This window comes from Gracilinanus agilis, chromosome 1 (genome assembly GCF_016433145.1).
Source record: "Gracilinanus agilis isolate LMUSP501 chromosome 1, AgileGrace, whole genome shotgun sequence".
Taxonomy (NCBI): domain Eukaryota; kingdom Metazoa; phylum Chordata; class Mammalia; order Didelphimorphia; family Didelphidae; genus Gracilinanus; species Gracilinanus agilis.
Genome location: NC_058130.1, coordinates 604,422,117 through 604,443,349, shown reverse-complemented (window position 1 = coordinate 604,443,349; position 21,233 = coordinate 604,422,117). Strand labels below are relative to the sequence as shown.

The window sequence follows — 21,233 nt, the reverse complement described above, 5'->3', positions numbered from 1 at the left end:
TCTTCATGTAATCAGAAACAAATTTAAACAATGGCAACTATTAATTCTCTTTGATGATTGATAGTAGAGGCTATGATAAAAGCACACAGCAAACATATATGCACATAGGCATTCTGAGAAAGAGGTTGATTTATTGTTTTCTTTGCATTCCTGTAGTTGTTCCAGTCATATTTTAGCTTCAGGAGCTACAATTTGTACCAAGATCTTTGACACTGTTTTGGTTCCCATGAGGGAAAAATGCTTGATTGTACCTTCTTCCTCTCTCATTTGCTCTCTTCTCTAAGAAAGCATCCACTCTCTTCATAACAGATGCAGAGTAAATTACAAAAGACTCATCCATTGAAGTTTAATTTCCTTTTCAGTGCAAGGTTTTCAGATAATAAATTTCCTCCTTCCTCTGAAGAGATTAGTATATTTTTCTCCTCATCTTAACAATGACTATACTTGAAGAAAGATGGGAGAAAGTAATATTCCTTTCCAACATACTTTTCATTAAAAATCAAGTTGAATATTTCATCCCTCTTATGTTTTTAAGAAGATTTGAGACTGGTCTTTGGCCAAAAAAAAAAATGACTAGTATATGGCCAGCAATTCTAATGCTTAAAATCTGCCTCTCATTTCCTAAAATGATTAACTCACATATCTCCATGTTTAAAAATGTCATAATATATGATAGACTGACTGGATTTTAAACACATTATATATCTGCTATGGAACCCTATTGTATAACTTCCCTGGCTCTAAGTTTCCTTATTTGTAAATTGGGAATAATATTTATGCCATCTACTCAGCTGGAAAATGGTAATAATATTTGTACTCTTTACCTCACAAGGCTAATTGTGAGGAAAGTGCTTTTTAAAACCATAAAAACCTACATATATGTCAGTTATTAAAATGGTCCCCCCCATCTACCTTTCCCAATGTGATGGGCCAAGAAATGACGAAGATTGAAAGCTCTAAAAAAGTTCTGACAGTATCTCAGTCTTTGAAGTACAATCTGATCCCATGTTGGCGAACCTATATAGGGCACAGGTGACAAAGGGGGCTGCTCCCTTCCCCTCTCCATGTGAACCTCATGACATTTCTCCCATGACCTGCCCCTCTGCACAGCAGCCAATGGAAACGCTTCCTCCTTCCCCTGTCTGGGGTAAGGCATGGGGCTCACATGTGGCAGTTTGGGTGCTCAGTCTCTAAAAGGTTTGCCATCACTAATCTTATTTCTCTAGTTGGGGAAAAGTTGAAAAAAGAATATTAGAGAAAGTCTATATATGTTATACTCATTGGTTCTCACTTTTTTCTCCATTAAAAGTATTTATAAAGCTCCTGTTATAGAAATTTTGCTGGAGACTGGCCCTAATGAAGTCAGACCATGCAGAAAGGGCAGTTGTTCATCCTCTACTCTTGCCAAAATTACTTTGTAAATTATATGAAATATATATGTATATACATATATTTATATATATAAATGTATGTGTACATATATACACTTTCATCTTCTGTTTCTCTACCATACAAGTTGTGGTCCCCTAGTAGAATGCAAATTCCTTCAGGGTAAGGGCTGTTTTGACTTTGTTGTATCCCTAATAGCAAGTACTGTACATAACAGGTACTTAATGAAAGCTCATCAAATTGAGATGCATTGGACTGATAGGTGGTAAGCACAAACACAGAGGATGTGCTCTATGAAAGACTCTCCTCTGTGCTAGGCTATCTGCCAAACATTTCAGAGTGGAAAGTGAATAGACTAAGATAAGAGAGTTGGGTAGACAAGAAAATTAAAACTTACTTTTAGCTTCTCTCTTCCCATTGGTCTTAGTTCTTAAGATTTGGCCATAACCTTTGAATCCATTGTACCTTTATTTTCTATAATATTAGATCCATATTTATTAAACACTTTCATATAAGAACACTAAGATAGATGCACATCATTTGTCTTCTTTGTGTCTTTTTCTTGTATGATATAATATCCACTTCAAACTGGATCTTCCTGACATACTCTCAGCAAGTATTTAAATTAAGAATTACCAAGGGGGAATAAAAGCAATGTAATCGATAAGGTACTAGACTTAGAGTCAAGAAGACTTTGGGTCAGGCCCATCTAGGGCATTTATTAGCTGAGCGACATCTAAGTTATTTAATCATTCTGTGCCTCACTTCTCTCATCTGTAAAGCAGGAGTTAGACTTGAAGACTTCTGAGGTCCCTTTTAGTTCTAAATCTATGATCAGTTCCTATGAGTGGAGCTTTGCCCAAATAAGTAAAAAATGTACACTAAGCAGAAGAGAGTGGCATCATTAAAGTTAGAAAATATGAAACACACCTCCGTCTTTCAGTAGCAAGATGGGAAGGTGATAGACTGTGGATTTGGAATGTGTTGGGTATACTGTTGGTTGAGGCTATATCTTTTGGTTCTGTTTTACCTTTTTCCTTCGTTAAAAGGGAACTCTCAATGAAAGACATTATTTGGAAATTGCTATGTTGTAAAACTACTGGGCATGTGTAAAACATTTTTTTAAAGAGTGATATGTGAATGCAAGAGACAAAGGCAAAGATAGCATGTGCATGTATAAGCGAGAGATAGAAATAGGAACCTGGTGACATTCGAACTCAATTACATCACACTCAGAAAGTTCTGAGAACAGTTGGATGTTTTCCCATTTATTTGGGTGAAATTCAATCAGATTCCTAAATGAGTTAGGGAAGAGTGAGTTAAGTCTGACAAAATTGGAAGCCATGCAATTACACTCCATATTTACTGGGTGCAATTCAATTTGGGGTATGAATTTGCATGAAACATTTGCCTATGCAGGAAAAGGAAAGGACTACCAATTTTAATAAGAGGAGCATTGCTTCCATATCCTAACATAAATAGCTCTAGAACCTGAAGGGATTTTAGAGTCCATCTACTCCAATTCCCTCATTTTATTTTTTTTTTAATCCTTAACTTATGTCTTAGGATCAATACTGTGTATTGGTTCCAAGACAGAAGAGTGGTAAGGGCTAGGCAATGGGGGTTAAGGGACTTGCCCAGGGTCACACAGCTAGGAAGTGTCGGAGGTCAGATTTGAACTGAGGACCTCCCATCTCTGGGTCTGACTCTCAATTCACGTAGCCACCCAGCTGCCCCCGCCAACTACCTCATTTTAAAAATGAGAATACTGTGGCCAAGAGATTTCCAGTGATTTACTCAAGATCACACAATTAGTAAACATCTGAGATAAGATTTGAATTTAGGTCTTCTGTGCCCCAGATCAGCATTTTTTCCCCTCTGCACTACACTCCTGAACTATTTGGTTCATTAAATAGTGCAGGGGAAGGGGATAGAAATAATCCTGATGGCACAGATGCCAGATCTGTTGTAAATGTCACAAAGCACTCCCCACCTGCAACACATTCATCCCATGTATGTTATGTCAAGAAAATTACTTTGGTTTTAACCGCAAAAGACTAGGAAGAAAAACTCCTTCCATTTTTCTTGTTTTCCCATGTCTCTTATGTCGTGAAGATGAATTCAGTGCTTCTGGTGTTTGCTTTAATTGTCGGACAACAAAACCACATGACTCCCAACCGTGTTCTGATGTATGTTTTTAATTGGCCTGTTCTGACAACCATGAGTGCAGTGCTGAAAAATGTCATTATAAGCATGAATGTTTCCCTCTACTTTGTCTTTTCACAGACAGGTTCAGATGGGTGGCATATTGGTACTATTACATTTTCTGTGCAGGATTACCTGTGCTTTGTTTCTTTGTATTTTCTTCCTAAGAAAGAACTCTGGATTATTGCCTTCAATTCCTTCATTCTATTTTCATGAAAATCATTTCCCACCAATACTAGGATTTTCAACAAAGCAGGGGGAATCATTTTAGCCATTTTGGTGAGGACAAAAAAAAAAGTGATGGGTAATGCGATATTGGCAGTCCTAGTGGCCTGGATTCAAACACCTAATTGCCTTCTGTTTTACAAATGGATAACTGGTTTTGGTTCCTGATCTCCTCACAGGAAGAATAACTGAACAAAACATGCATAGAATGAAATTAACTTGATATTCCCAATGACCCTAGTTCTCAATTCCCACTAGTTTGGAGTCTGTCTTGAAGAGCTTGCTCATCCTTGGGGAGTAGATTAAGCAAGCATTCTGAAAGATATAGTAACTCATTCTAGCCATTATTTAATAAATTCTAGACTAAGGAAACATGCAAAAAAAATGTTTCACCAAATAAGTCTCCTTTGGGCATTGTTCATTGTTGGCATGACCATGGCAGTAATGAGGGTAAAGCAACTGACAGTTGACTGAATGGTACCCTAAATGACAGGGATTCTCTGCTTCAACAGGGTAAAAAGTTGTTTTAAGTTTTCTTTTCCATTACAAATTTTATAATTCTAACCAAACAAGGAAGAACAAAAGATGATCATTTGTTGTTCATTCATTTTTCACTGATGTCCTACTCTTTTTTACTCCATTTGGGGTTTTCTTGGCAAAGATACTGGAATTGTTTGCCATTTCTTTCTCTAGCTCATTTTATAGAATAGGAAACTCAATAAAAAAAAGATTAAGTGACTTTCCTAAAATCACACAGCTAGTAAATGTCTGAGTCTGGATTTGAACTTGGGCTTTCCTGGCTCCAGACCCAGAGCTCTGTCCACTATGATGATGCCTAGCTGCTCCAGAAAGAATTATATATGAAACCAAAAAATAGTGTGTGTTAAATTAAAAACTGTAATAACAGAATCACCATTTCTCTACATCCCTTGTTTTCTTTTCTGTATGTTTTAATGTTTTGCTGATGTTCTTGATTTCTTTTTTTCTCCTCTTTTTCACTGCCCACTAACACCCTCTCCTAAATAGTGATGTTCCTTTATAACAAATAAGTACAGTCAGGCAAAACAAATCAATACATTGACTGTGTCTGTAAATGTGATCTTTTACAATAGTCAAAATCCAGCGAAATCCAAAGACAGCTAAATGGTTCAGTGGAAAGACATCCAGGTCTGGTGATATTAGGTCCTGGATTCAAATTTGGCCACAGATATTTCCTAGTGGCATGACCCTGGGAAAGTCACTTAACCCCAATTGCCCAGCCCTTACCTCTCCTCTGCCATGGAATTGACATTTATTATAGATTCTAAGACAGAAGGCAAGGATTAAAAAAAAATTCAGCTAGACCCAAACTCAGCAAGTCATATTCCTTTCAGCCAACAAATACCCAATCCTCTTTAGGATTCTGATCTAAATATTCCAGAGAATGACCCTAGGATACCATCACTAGAGCAGTTTGTAGAAATTATTCCCTGGTTACCAATAGGATCAGAGGCATGACAACAGAATCCAATCATGGTCTTAAAAATGGATATATTAAACGATGTTTTGCATGTTTCTACTTATTTGTTCTTTCTCTGGCAGTGGGCGTTCAGTTAGTCTTCATACAATATTTCTGTAGCTGTATTAAAGTCCTCTTGGCTTTGCTTATTTCATTCTTCATAATTTAATGTAGATCTTTGCATTTTTTAATTAACCTACTTATCATTTCTTACCACATGGTAGTATTCCATCACAACCGTATGCCACAACTTGTTCAGCCATTCCATCTTACCCACTTTTCATTCATTCACATCTTCTCATCCTCTTGTCCTCGTGGCCTCCCACAGATGGCCCACTCAATGTGCTAGGTTTCCTCTGGATAAAATATGTTGAGTGAGACACGGGGTTTTTTTTAATTTCTTCATCTATAAGTCAAGATTGTCAAGCTAGATAATTTCCTAAATCACTTCTATTTCTCAATTCTATGATATTATTGCTGTTATTATTTTCACCTTTGTGCCTAGAACTCTACTGTCCTCATTTGGTGCCCCTTCTAGGCACTTCTCTTATGGCATCTTAGGAAAGATATCTTGATTCCTAGATCAACCTTAACATCCATCCTCCTGACAACTTGGACCACTTGTTCCTACCCCCTTTACCATTATACAATGCAGAGCTCTCTGAGGAGTGTGTGGTATCCCATTTAGTGTTCCTGCTCCCATAACTCAGTCTTTACAAGAGAGGTAGAAAGATGAAATATGACAAACTGGATATCCAACACATGTTTATTTGTTGAATCTCTAAGTAATATGCTGGCAAATTTACCTGTTTCTATGAGTCAAATAGATGGCAAATAACAGCATATACCTAATTATCACTTGAAAGTAATTAAGAAAAGTCAGAAATATTCCCAGAATTATTATTGTGATCATTGAAGAAAAGAAAAGAAAGGGCTAAAATCTCTTGCTCCAGATCATTTAGACTATGCAGCAAGGCCACACTGCCATCCTCAAAGATTTACTCATTTATGTACATATTGTGTAAAGAATGTAAGGGTTTTTTTAAGGCAGGGACTGTTTTATTCCCATCAGGAATTAGAGTGACCTAATGGACAGATTACTGATCTTCAAGTCAAAATGACCTAGCTTCAAGTCCCACCATTGACACAGCTGTACAAAGCTACACAAGCCATTTAACTCTTTTCTTAGAGAGTAATAGTCATATCACCTTGGTAGAAAGAGTGTCCTTACCAAACAGTTCCCTACAATGATTAAATCATGTCTAGAACTTTTTTTTTAAGTTCTAGAAAGGGGCAACTAAAAGGCACAATGGATAGAGTGCCATGCCTGGAATTGGGAACACTTGAGTTCAAATCTGGCCTTGTAGCTGTGTAACCTTGGGTGAGTCACTTAACCCTATTTGTCTACCCCCTCTTTGGGCAACTTTTCTTAATTCAAGGGTCCAGAGGGCAAATTCAAGCTGTCTGTGAGACCCCCCACCCACCCACCCGTTATAGGAGAGAGTTGAGGGAGAAAGTGCTTGCTTTGAGTAGATGGACAGAGGAGTGGGGCATGAAAAAAAATAGCCTCGGGTGCTGGGAAGAAGGGGAACAGAGCAGCTCCCCTAGTCCTGGTTCTGCACCTGTGCCATGTCTTTGCCAACGCTGTTCTAGCCCTTGCCATTCTGTATAAGAGTTGTTACTTAAAAAAAAAAGTAAAGATTTTTTTAAAGTTCTAGAACAGCTTAGCACAGTGTTCACACATAGTGATTGATAAATGCTTGTATATAATATGCTAAAGAAGTTATTTTAATTGCCTGACCAAACTTTGACTTCTCAGACTTGAAAATATGACATTCTAAATTTAAATCTTACTTTAATTCTTTAATGTGGATTTCTTTTAAAAAACTAAAATTGGAAATCTGAGACACATGGTGATTGTGGCTGAATTCATTCTTCCTTTTCCTTCTTTCCTTTTCCTTCTAGTTCTGACCAGCGGGTGCCCTGTTCTTCTTCCTACCACAGTTCTAGCTTGCACGCAGGTGATGGCATCACAAAAACAGGACCGATAGGCCTTCCAGACCTAAGACAAGTGCCAACTGTTGTGATTGAATGTGATGACAATAAAGAAAATGTGCCTCATGAATCTGATTATGAAGACTCCTCTTGCCTGTACACAAGGGAAGAGGAAGATGAGGATGAAGATGAAGATGATGACAGCTCATTATACACTAGTATGTCTGAACTGTTTACCAAATTCCCCCAAACTAATTTTCTTCCTGTTGTTTCCTCAAAACCGAAGGAAAACCTACATACTTCATCTTCTTCTTAAAGAGGCTTACTGCATCACCATAAATTTTTTAGTCACAGAGAATGCTCAGTAATTAATGCCAACCATTGTGTATATAATTATTCATTTTCATTTAGACACCAACAATTTGGGGAGGCCAGAATTTAAATTTTCTATTTAGGTTTCATGAAATGTGCTGAGAAAAAGAGTAGGGAAAAGAGAGAAAAGTTCAAAATCCATCATTCTAGTTCTAAATAACAAATCCTTTGGAAAATGCCACTGATTTGAATATTACGTGAGCTATTTATTATTCATTATTTTCACTTGTATCCAACTCTTTGTGACCCTATTTTGGGTTTTCTTGGCAAGGATACTGGAGTGGTTGGCCATTTCCTTCTTCAGCTCACTTGACAGATGAGAGAACTGAGGCAAACAGGGTTAAGTGACTTGCCTAGGGTCACACAACTAATAAGTGTCTGAGTCCAGATTTGAATTCATGAAGATGAGTCTTCCTGATTCCAGTCCCAGTGCTCTATCCTCTGAGCCATCTAGCTGCCCCAAACAAGAGCTATGATCCTGATCATTTGAAATTAAATGGGGAAGAAATATAAAATGGACAAAATCCACAAGAAATCCCCCAAACTTTTGCTAGTCAATAGCTTAAATTTCCTTTCTCACCAAACCATTTAACAGAACTGCTGATATAATTAATGGAATTGTCTCAATTTAAGTTTCCTCTTTTCCTTTTTTCTTACAAAGGCAGAAGAGCATGAGTGAAATGTCCCTGATAGGATATTAATGATGGTCAAAAGTCAAGTGAGGGAAGAACACATCATCCAGGGGTATTTGTAATCCACAAGATGAAAAATCAGAACCCAGTCATCTAAAGCCAATTGTATCCTAAGAAGTAGAATGTCATTAGCCTACTCTGATTACCAATAATATCTCATTCAGGGTGAGACTTTAGAATTTGCAAAGCATTTTCTTCACAACAACCTTATAACATAAATAGTGTTAAGTATTAATATTTCAAGAGATTAAGTAACCTAACTGTGGTTACATGAATTAATAAGTGTCTAAATCAGGATTTGAGCCCAGAGCCTCTGACTCCAAGTCCAGCCCTTTATCCATTGTGCCAAGTAGCTTTTGAGTAGTTGTTTGAACTAATTCTTAAAAAGTAAACTAATAGTGCTTGCTTCAGCAGCACATACACTAAAAAATAAATTGATGTCAAAGATCATTCCCTACTACAAGAAATTGTCTGTAACCTAAATCCTCCTTGTCTACCCAACTTTATTTCACCAAGAGAACTTTATATTCTCTGATGGAGTGAAGCCAACATCTTCCCCTATTGCCTACATACCTCACACTCATTTTTATTTCTTTGGCTTTACTCATGCCATTTTCTCTACCACCTCTACCCATCCTTTGAAGACTCACATATAAATCAGTGAAGGCATCTCCAGCTACCAAGTCCGTATTAACATCTCCCTTTGCTGAGCCTCTATTATGCTTATTGTCACTATCACACTCTTTATCATTTTGTTGTCCTTGAACTGTCTCTTGAATATTATTTTTATTACCCTGAATAAATTGTATATTCTCTAAAGGCAGGGATCATGCCTTCTGTTTCTATTATCTACAATACCTCAGTGAATACCTGCTCAATTGATTGAAATCTGTAAATAGATGTTTTGGATAATGCTAAAATTCTTTTGAGTATTAAGCTTTTCATGGCTATTTCTTCCAAATCATATCATGCATGCAGCTATTGTTTGCCCGTATGTTGTAAAGGAATACAGATGTTTGTGGGGTAAACTCTCTAGTTTTTGTCTTCTTTCAGGTTCTCTGGCTATGAAGGTGTGCCGAAAGGATTCCTTGGCCATCAAGCTCAGCAATAGACCTTCCAAGCGAGAACTAGAAGAGAAAAATATTTTGCCCAGGCAGACTGATGAGGAAAGACTGGAACTCAGACAGCAGATTGGTACCAAGCTTACCAGGTAGGGATGTTGACCAAACCTTTCTTATTTTTCAGTGAAACCAGAGAGAAGGGTAATATTTTCCTGGTTGTGGGCAAACCATATCTACTCATGATAATAGAACAAATTTGGTTTGCAGAGGTCTGACTTCAAATCTATCCCTGGGAAAATGGTGGTTATTCCTCTCTTGAATCAATCATCTCCCCTTTCTCATTTGAGAAGCCATTTAGTGTGTGTGATTTAGGTAGCTTCCCCAAGAGTGATCACTGAGTAGAATAACCAACTGTAACAAAGTCTGCGTCATCCAATAGTGTGGCGTATCCTCATGCCATGTTTTGCGGTTTTTGTGTTTGCATACAAATGATTAAATTAATTAGAAAAAATTAATTGCTTAATATAATTAGTTGATTAAATAAAATCATTCCCTTCATTTAAAAGTTTTGTAAATATAGTAACCTTTAATACAGAACATACACCCTAAAAGCTACACAAACCACAGCTTACCTCAATTCAGCAAGCCTCTTTTGGTGTAAGAGATCTTTTAAATATAGATATATACTGGTGTGTGTATACATACATATATATAAATACATACATATTCACACATGTTTGTACATATATAGATATGAACAGTATTACTATATATTTTATCACATCAATATAAACTATATCAATAAATAAACCCACATTTTTAAGTATGAAATACCATTTTCTCTATTATGTATATCATGTACATATTTTTGCATTTCATGATGCTAGCAAATTATAAACTATGTCACTGAGTTTGATTTTAATACCTGACAAAATTCTAGAATACGTTATTATACACATCAAAAGGAGACAAGAATCTCTGAGAGCTAGTGTGACTTCATCAAGAACTAGTCATATCAGAAAAACTAAATTAGTTGTCCAGGAAATTGATGCCGACAGGAGTTTACCTAAGTCTCAATAAAACATTTGGAAAAGTCTTTCCTGGTATCCTTGAGACAAAATGAAAAGGTGTGGGCTGATCAGGGATTCCTGAACTGTAGGACGTGGACCTCTGGGAGGAAGATTTTTGAATAAGGCTCTGCAAATTACTATATCTATAAAACATCATTTTGACTTTATGAAACATCTTAGTTGAGTGAAACTAATGGCACCCCCGCTATAAGGGTATTATATTAAATTATTTTGGTTTAAAAAGGGAGCTATGTCATACTCAAAAGAGCTGAGATCCATTGAGCTAAATGATATCTTAGTTAAATGCATTCCAAATTGGAGAGATGGCTCATTGCTAACCTGGTGAGAGGTCTCTGGAGGAGTGCCTCAAGAGATGTCCAGTGCAATTTGATATTTTTTTAATAACTTGAACGAAGACATGGATGGCATGCAGACACTGCAAACCTCGAACAGATTACTGACAGAATCCTGACAGAGTCAAACTCCTCAAACATCTGACAGAGGTTAAAATAATAGACCAAATCTAATAAAGTAAAAAATGAATGGGAATAAATGGAAAGTCGGGTTCAAAAAATTAGCTCCTCAAATACAAGTGATGGAAATGATGTGGCTAGAAAACAGTTTCTATGGAGATTGGGAGATATTCATGGACTCAAGTTCAATATGAGTAAATAGGGCAACAGCCTGACAAACCAATTCAGCCCCTACTAGCTATTCTCCAAGACCATCATTGCATATCAAGCTGCTTTCTACACTGTTTATCTAATGCTCCAGTTGTCTTCAAACTGGCCTACTGCTTTGATGTTACTGCTGCTGCTTCTCTTCCTGCTGTGTCCAGGCCTAGGATTGCTTCATTGCCCATGCTGAGGGGCTTTTCACCTGTGCTCTTTGACATCCATTTAGAAATTTTAACTCTCATCCTATTATTTCCTCCCTCCACAATATGTCAGACATAGCGATTGACATCAGTTCTGAGAATTCAGCTAAGGTTATAAAGGAAAGGACATTGTAGAGGAGATGGTGAATGGAAGAGATGAACCAGTTACTGGTAATGCTAATGAAATAAATGGTTGACAATGAGGTAGAAGAGGAGGACGAAGAGGATTAAGAAAAAAATGGTAAAGAAAGAGATGAAGACATGGAAGGCAAGACAATTATAAGTAAATAGGCAGCTAAAAATGGGGAGGAGGAGGAATACCCAAAACAGATACCTCAAAACACAACACCAATAAGATAACTAGGCATTGAAGCTGGATTGAGAGGAGATTAATTTTTTTTAAACCCTTACCTTCTGTGTATTGACTTATAGGTGGAAGAGTGGTAAGGGTAGGCAATGGGGGTCAAGTGACTTGCCCAGGGTCACACAGCTGGGAAGTGTCTGAGGCCGGATTTGAACCTAGGACCTCCCGTCTCTAGGCCTGGCTCTCAATCCACTGAGCTACCCAGCTGCCCCAGAGGAGATTAATTTTTAAAAGAAAGAGAAGGCTATAATTACCTATTAACCCTCAATTTCCTAGCTTGCAATCTAAACATGGTCACCCTCAAGTAGAAAGGCCAGGCCAACAGGGTTTTGTGACCTAATCTGATAACATATTCAATTCTGGGCATATTTTTTGAGGAATATTGACAAGTTAGAGAACACCCAAAAAAAGCTATAGTGATATGTACATCAATTGAAGGAATTGGAGTCATTTAGCCTAAGGAAGAAAATAGTAACCATTTTCAACTATTTGAAGGGATTTCATATGGAAGAACTAGCCTTGTTCCACTTGGTCCCAGAGGGCCAAACTAAAACTTGTAAAGAGGCAGATTCCAGTTTGATGTAAGGAAAAATGTCCTAGTGATTAGATCTATCCAAAAGGACATTAGAAGTTTTCCCCTCGGTAGAGTGAAGACTGTATGACCTATGCTGGGGATGTTATAGAAACGATTTATATTCAGGTAGGACTTGGACTAGGAGGTCTTTGATGTCCCTTCCAACTCTGAGATTGTATGATTCTGTTTTATCAAAGGAAGGGCAGGTAACACACTCTCCCATCAGTATAGTAGACCGAGTTATTTTAGGATACTTAAGTGGAACTTCTCTTTCTTTAATAATATACTTATCCCCTGGGGTATGCCATAGTTTGATGTGTCAAGGTGGTATAACCTTATCTCCAAGAGCAAATAACTTGGTCTCTCTGATGCCAATCTCTTTCCCTTTTTGTCCTTTTTTGTCCTTTTCAAACTGGGTTGGAAGGAACCCCATGGGATTTGAGAGAAATTGTTTGATATAATATTAGCTTAGAGATATGAGGATTTCTAAGGAAGGCCCAGAAATGAATATTATTCTGAATCTTCAAGTCCAGGGTTATGTTTGACCTAAATGTTACTCAACCACCATCTTTCCTTTGACTGTGCTATTCACAATATCCATATTATGTAGTCTCTTCTGCTAAGATCAGGAGGACCAGGCATGGTAAAACTCATGAGAACTCTTTGCTACTGGGGAGACTGAAGCTGGTAGATCCCTGGAGCTTAGGAGTTCTGAGCTGCAATGGACTGAAGCTGACTGGGTGTCACACTAAATCTGACACCATGATGGTGTGCTCCAGGGACGAGGGACCACCAGGCTGCCTAAGGACAGAAGAACTATCCCAAGTCAGAAATTCAGCAGGTCAAAGCTCCCATATTGGTTGTATTGGGATCAGGTTTTTGAGTGGCTATTGTATTTCCAATTTAAGAAAGATAAGAAGACTTAGTCAATAAAGAAATAAAAGATTGATGGGACTAGAAAAAGTATCGCAAATTACAAGATGTATTCAAATCTTGCAATGGACTGATAAGGAAGTCATTTGTACTAGCTCTTGCTCTTAGACTAGCTTGTAACTGATGCCATTGAATGGTTTATGGTTTACCATTTGTAAGTCAAGATTTCACATCTGTGAAGGAAATGACAACTAGATCTTTGTAGTCAACAAGAAAGAAAATAGAAAGAGATCAAGTTAACATCTGTTCTTCTCTTTTCTGCATCCTCTCACCAAGCCTTTGCATGTGGAAGGTAGAGGAACTGAGCAAAATCTTAACTAGACCAGATGGTTTCAAGCTACTAGAGTTTGCAAGCATCCATGACAGGAGAAGACAAGCTTTGAGAATAATCGGATCTCAAGAGAAGTTGAAATTAACTAATAAAATAAGGGTAAACATTGGAACTGCTTTAGAGGAGGGATTTTACTGGATGGATCAATAGCTTTCATAAGGAATCTTCCATAAAGAAAAGTCTAGGTAAAATTAATAGGGCAAACAGTATGGGGAGGAGGAGCTGAAACACAGGCAAGAGAGGAAAAGAAAGTTTCTTTCCGAGGAATAAAATGTCATCTGAACAATAGGGAAGATCTAGAAAGATCAAAACTTAGGTGCCACCTCCATCAACACACACACACAGAGTTATTTAGATGTGGCTCTAAAAAGAAATGTAACAAAAACATATATTGAGGCAAATTTCTTTGAGCAAGATTGTGGTTTATTAGCAAGGGTTCTAATAAAACTGGAGGATGTGAAGAAGTCACAGACACTGATTCTTCATTCATCTTGCGGTCACCATGGAGATCCTTGAGCTGCTTCTGCTGCTTCTGCTGCTATTACTGCTTGCAAATGCTTCAAGCTTTAAGATCTTTATCCTCTGCCCTTCTTCCCTCCACTATTATGCCCCCTCCCCACCAAGTATTCAATATGTCTTTGGTGACAAGCAGGGATGTATAATGTGGGCAATTAGGAGATCGTAGAAACCCCTGGGAAAGAAGCATAAAAACATCTTTCAGAATCTCTCCTGGCAGGGAAAGGGGAGGTAGGGAGAGGGATACTTCTTTTATACTGCCTATAACTATGAGATTTTTCCTAGTGTGGAAATAAGTGATAAACTATTTCCCCAGTATTTTACTTTGTGCTTTGTATTTCAGTCTTTAAAATAATAAGTAATACTTACATAGCATTTTAAGGTTTGAAAAGTACTTCACATATATTATATCATCCAATCCTAACAACCCAATATGAAGTAGGTGGTGTTATAATCCCCATTTCACAGATTAGGATATTGAATCTGAGCCCACAGAGGCATATATCACATAGCCAGGAATTATCTGATACAGGATTCGAATTGTTGATTTTAATTCCAGGACTTTCTCCACTCTGCCCTGAGCTGCCTTTTTTTTGCCCTGCTTGTCTCAGCATACTTATATTTATACAATGTAAATAGGGCTAACTTCTAGAGGACAGAAAAGGAGCCAAAGACCAGAACCTTCCTGGGACAGAGAGTTTTCCCCTTTACTCCAAGCTCCATCAAGAGCTAGTGATGGTGCCCAACAGAGATAAATGGCCACCTATCAAAAATTTAGAACTATAGAAAGTCTTCTGAGACTCTAAGAGGTTAAGTGACTAGTGAGTGTCAGAAGCAGGATTTTAATCCAGTTCCTCTTGATTCCAAGTCCAGCTCTCTATTCATTGTACCACACTGCCTTATCCCTCCTCCCCTGCCCCACTCCTTTCACCAACTAGAAGTGGAGGTTATAAAATCCAGCAGTAGGAATTTGCAAATGAATGAATGAATGGGAAAAGTATTAATCTTCATATATGAACGCTTCCTTTACTGTGCCTCTACACTCATCATTCTGTTGCAATTTAAATTTAATAAAAATGGGGCCGCTAGATGACTCTGTGGATAGAGTCAGGCCTGGAAGACAGGAGGTTCTGGGTTCAAATTTGACTTTAGACACTTCCTAGCTCTGTGACCCTGGGCAAGTCACTTAACCCCAATTGCCTAGCCTGTACCACTCTTCTGCCTTGGAATGGATACTTAGTACTAATTTTAAGACTGAAAGTAAGGATTTTTTTAAAGATTGAACCAAAAGGTTCATTGAGGCATGTTTATTTGAGCAAGATTGTGGTTTATTAAGCAAGAGTGCTAGTAATAGACCTAATAGACTAAGACTTCATAGGATTACACTCAAAAATATAATCAGAACTCCTGGTTAACATGGCACCTGAAGGTATGAGTGTTGTTGGTCCTTTCTTTTGAAGAGGACCAATGATGTCAAGAGGTGATGTCTTGACTTGTGCATAAATTATATTTAAGTGAAATCGTTTTGCACAAAACAAAGGAGGAAAAGTGAAGTCTTTCCCTATGTCCTCCAGCTGAAAATATATGTATTTCTTATTACTCTGTTAGAATGGAAGCTCTTTGAGAGCAAATATGATGTCACTTTTCTCTATATTTCTAAAGCTTAACACAGTGATTGGTGCTTCATTAAAGCATTTTCTTTCATTCATTCATTTATCTGGTTCGATACCCCAGCAGAGATCCGGAGAGTCCCATGGTAATAAGGATTCTGTATAGTGTCCAAAAAAGGTGTGCTATGGTTTATATCCCTTCTCCTGCCCTGTTCACCATCCCAGACAAAGAAATAAAACAGAGCAATCCACAGATTCTCAGGACTTGGGCAGATGGTGAACATAGCCACAATCTGACTGTCAACCGAGCATGCTGACTTTGCTTTGTTAAGGTTTTGCTCCTTCCCTCAACTCGGTGCATTGTCTCTGGAGTCTTTGTCTCTCCTCTAAACAGGTCACCCTGGGTAGGCATTGAACGTTCAATAAAGGTGTAAAACAACTGTTTTAGACAGAAGTAGGAAAATATTCTCATTTCAGTTTTTTTCTTTGGGAAAGTATATTGAGGGTTGTCAAGATAGCACAGTGGAAAGAGCACCAGACCTGGAGTCCAGAGGATCTGGGATCAATATGCCCTTCCAGCCACTTCCTAGAGTGACCTTGGACAAGTCACAACCTCAGTTTCCTCAACTCTAGAATGGAGATAATATCAACACCTTCTTCCCAGGGTTGAGAAGATTGCCTAGTTGCCCCATTTCCCTAGCCCTTACTCTTCTATCTTAGAGTTGTTACTAAGGCAAAAAGTGGAAGGATTAAAAAAAGAAGAAGAAAGAAAGTACAATGAATATGGTGTTCATATGGAAGAAGTGCCACATGATGGATAGAGCTCTAGGCTTGGAGCCAAAAAGATCTGGATTTTAATCACACATTCAGCACTTATTAGCTATGTGGCCCCCTGCAAGTCTCTTAGTTTCACTGAGGCTCAGTTGCCTCATCTGTTAAGAGGGAATAAAATATAGCACCTCCCTGCCTCACAATGTGAGAATCAAATGAGAGAATGTTATTAAAATGATTTTCAAAGCCTAAAACACTTTATGAGTGTGAATTGCTAATGTTATTGTTCTCAGCTCAAAAGGTAAAGGTCTGGACTCGGAATCAAAAAGGCCTGCATCCAAATCCTGCCCTAGACACTTATTAGCTGTGTGACCCTGGACAAGTCCCTTAACCTCGGTTTCCTTAATTCTGAAATGGGGATAATAAGAAAGCACTTCGCAGAGTTGTTGCAATGGTAAAATGAGATATTCTCAAGAAAGTTAGAAAAGCATGGAACACATAGTAGGCACTATGTAAGTGCTCATTGATAGTAGTAGTAGTGGTGGTGGTGGTGGTAGTATTCTAAGCAGGCAGTATAATTTAGTGCAGAGATGTCAAATTCATAGGGAGTACATAGAGTATGCACAATTCCCCAGTGCCCAAGGGATCTATTTCTATTTGAGTTTGGCACCACTGAATAAAGAGTGGGTCTTAGAGTCAGGTTCAAGTCTAGCTTTTTATAGTTACTGGCTCTGTCACATTGGGCAAGTCACTTAACTTTTCAATGACCCTAGGAATCCTCTAAGACTAACCTGCAATCATGAAGGGAATGTACTTACTGGAAGTTCCCCATGTTAACAAAATAGCATATCAGATCCCTCCCCAAAAAAGGAATATTTAGGGCATTTTTTCCCAGAATGAAAATCAAGCCAAGTTCTTGTAGCCATACAAACAAAACTAAGAATCAAGAGTTCAGTTTATGCATTTTCAGTCATGCCCTCCTCTTCATGACAAGATGTGGAATGTTCTTGCCAATGATACTGGAGTCATTTGCCATGTCCTTCTCCAGCTCATTTTTTAATGAGGAAAATGAAGCAAACAGGGTTAAGTGACTTGCCCAGGGTCACATATCTAGTAAGTGTCTGAGGCTCTATATTTGAACTCAGGAAGATGAGTCTTGCTAATTCTAAGTCTGGCTCACTATCCACTTTACCACCTAGCTGCCCAAGAATCAAGAACAAAACTGAAAAATAGAAGACAGTCTAGCCAAGTTCTGTAGACAGCAGCATATGTTGCATCTGAATATCGCACCTATCACTAGGATACATCATGATTTGCTGGTGTAAATGGAGTAAATTAAATACTGGGTTTAGGGAAGAGGAGAAGGAGGAATGTTTGGGTGAAGAGGGACAACTAACTTAGACAAATACAAATGGGCAATCAATTTTACATCCACAAACATAGGACTTGGGAAAATGAGTAACACCTATATGGGGGAATGGATGGTGATGGTTGGGAATCAACTGTCACTTCAGACCAACTCAGCCAGGGTTTTCCTATTAATGACAATGAGCCCTTTGGGTTGTGGAACAAAACAGGAGGAAGTTATAAAAACACAGTTTAATAGCTAATTTAAGAGTAAGTAATGTAGGAGAGGGGCAGCTGGGTGGCTCAGTGGATTGAGAGCCAGGCCTAGAGACTGGAGGTCCTAGGTTCAAGTCTGGCCTCGGACACTTCCAGCTGTGTGACCTTGGGCAAGTCACTTGACCCCTATCGCCCACCCTTACCACTCCTGGGCTAAGGACGGTCCCTAGCCCAGATGAAAAAGGAGGAGGGTTGGGCGTGGGGCTAGCAACCCCACCCTGTAAAAACTACATCTGCTAAAGAAACTGCAACCTAAAGTAGGGGCAGCTGGGCTAGCTCAGTGGATTGAGAGCCAGGCCTAGAGACGAAAGGTCCTAGGTTCAAATCCGGGCTCAGACACTTCCCAGCTGGGTGACCCTGAGCGACCCATTGCCTACTGGTTGTGGCCCTATGCTCCTAGAATGGAGTCCCAGGATAAAAACAAAAAATGTAGGGAGAGGTCACCTTAACCTCGGTATCTAAGGACAAAACTCAGGGACTGGGAGATGGGTCAGGATCTATTCTATTCTAACCCAGGCTGCCTGGATTAGCCTAAAAGGCTGGAAGGTGAATGGATGTCTTACAACTTAGTTCACTTCTATTCCATCCAAACAGGTAAAGACAAGGAGCTTGAATCAGCCTGGGATGTCCACCACCCAAGTCTGATCCTCCTGTTCAACTTGAATTTCTCACAGGCAGGTGTTTCTTCTGGGAGACAAATCCACTCTCCTGGGCTCTCCACTAGAGGCAGTTTTCCAGCATCCAACTGTTCTCTCAGCCATAACAGAGGCTCTCAGGAATCACTTCCTTCCTTGCCATTATTCCATCATTGGAACCTTTAGGTCTTATCTGACAGCCTGGGTGCTAATTTCACTAAATGAAAAATAAACTCTTAAGTTTAATTAATTTCAATTTAAACTCTTAATTTTCCTCATAACACTAGCATGCTATATTTATGAGAAGGAAACTAAGACTTTTTCTCTATAGTGAACTCTTACACAGAGTCTAAGGCCCTCCAGAGGTGAATGCTGCCTACCCAGAAAAGCCTAAAATTTTTGGCCTCAAGGTTTTATTGAACAAACTAGGACTTCAAATCCCCATAGGTTCATATGTTGAGTTGCCTGGGAATTACCATGCACAAAGTTTTCCTTCTATATCACAGAAAGAAACTTGGAAAAATGTAAACCTGCTTTGAGACTGTGTACCTCTGAAGCTTCAGGGTTATATTTCTCCTTTGTCATCTGAAGCAACTCAGGAAATCTCAACACAATGAAAAGAACATGTCCAATTGTCCTGCCCTCAGGGAGATCCTTGATTGAACTGAAGGGTGAGGAGCTGGAAGGGTCCTGTGATGATCCCAAAGGGAGGAATGCCAAAGCTGATGGGCGAAAGGATGGAGATCATCTGTAGAATAAGCCTCTGCTCAAAGACAGAGAAACCAAGAATTGTTCCCACAGGAAACTATTCTTATGGTATCATTGAGATAACTCTTTTCACCTTCTTTCAGTAACTTGTCAAGACAGTTAAATATAAAGAGAAACTTCAAATAAGTAAGTCAGTGAGTCAGGGAGGAGCTGTCTGCCATCACCTAGATGAGGCTATATATGATTGGCACAGCAAGTGGTCAGTTCATTCTTCCCTCTCCATACTATCGTATTCAATCCCAAGGTGGCTGTCTTTCAGGAGTGAACAATTCATGTTGTTCATGTCATTACAAGCCCCAAGTCACTTCGTTTCCCAAAGCTATAAGCCAAGGGAAGGCCAGTAGGACCCCAGGGTCCTCTGGGTTTACTGGTCCCTAGAGTAAGCTCCCTGTCCTCTATATTCTCACAGGGCTTCTCAGGATGTTAGAGGGTAAAAAATGACCTAAAGAGATTTATAACCATTGTCAGACCTCTAGGTAGTAATAAAGCTAACATCCTTCATTTACCCAGGAGGTTTGCTCTTTGTCTTGAGAAACACTATCAAACTTCTAGCTTCATGGCTTAGACCCATCCATTTTAAATCATATTTCCAAAATGTAAAAATCATTTAAAAAAACACATGAGGACCATGCTCTTTAGCTACCTATCAGCCATTGATGGTGTCTCCCAACAACTCTACATTCAAATATGGGGATCTGATGGGTTGATAGGGTCAGACAACTAAGCAGAATCCCCATGTTATTAAACCATTCTGTAAGACTTCTGGGGGTGGGGCTTCCAGTGACTAGTGGTAATCTAAATGATAATCACTTAGATTGGGGCTAAGTTCTACCTCCTCTTCCTTCTTGCCCAAAAAACATCTGCCCCTACCTATAGGTGCCTTTTGCCTAGTGCTGCTGAATCTCTCCTATGAGTCTCATCATATGGCTGAGAAGGGAAGGTAGGGAAGTTATCCAAACTTTTAGAACCTTCTCAGCATCAAAGAGCATTGTGATCTCGGGGGCAGCAGGCACTCCCCTTGCTGAGAGGCATGCCCTATCAGTCTGGAGTTCCTTCCCAACCAGTGTAACTAGTTGACAGAAGAATTAGACATTCTCCGCCCAGAAGGAAAAACGGCTTTCTTCATTTTTGTCATTGCTGCCCATTGGTATTTTCAAGCTCCTACCTGAGCTGCAAATAGGCATGGCCTCTGTCTCTCAAACTCTAAAAATATCTGTCAGGAAAAGCTGTTAGCCTCTCAAATTGGTTTTGGGGATTGAGTCTTTTCTCCTTTTTGTTCTTTAGCTGACAGATTTTGGGTACCAGGACAGGCTTGCCAATTCACTAGCCACCCACCCCACAGGTCAAAATTTCCCTCCCTTCTGCTGCCATCCCACATATCGCCATAGACAAACTCAGAATTACTAAGTCTCCAGATAAGACTTCTACCAGATAATTAAAGAAAAATACAGACTTTGTTGGAACTACTTGGGGTAACATTAAGCAGAGCTACAGAGCAGTTCTTTATCGCACTTGCTGTATATTCTTGGGAATGTTACTTGATAATACTGCACAGTTCTGTGAGGAACCAAGCCAGTTTTTTTTTCTTTTTAGAAACACTTGCACACACACACACACACACACACACACACACACACACACACACATATATATATATATATATATATATATATATATATATATATATAGAGAGAGAGAGAGAGAGAGAGAGAGAGAGAGAGAGA

At 38.8% G+C, this 21,233-nt stretch overlaps 1 protein-coding gene across 1 annotated transcript in view; it reads left to right on the top strand.

Moving 5' to 3' along the window:
* The window catches only part of PHACTR1 (phosphatase and actin regulator 1), a 647,986-nt gene that overhangs the window by 578,199 nt on the left and 48,554 nt on the right, over positions 1-21,233 (top strand). Inside the window, exons 8-9 of the mRNA XM_044658144.1 lie at positions 7,283-7,530; positions 9,430-9,586. Of these exons, the coding sequence (XP_044514079.1) occupies positions 7,283-7,530; positions 9,430-9,586 (405 nt within the window). The remainder of the gene's footprint in view (positions 1-7,282; positions 7,531-9,429; positions 9,587-21,233) is intronic.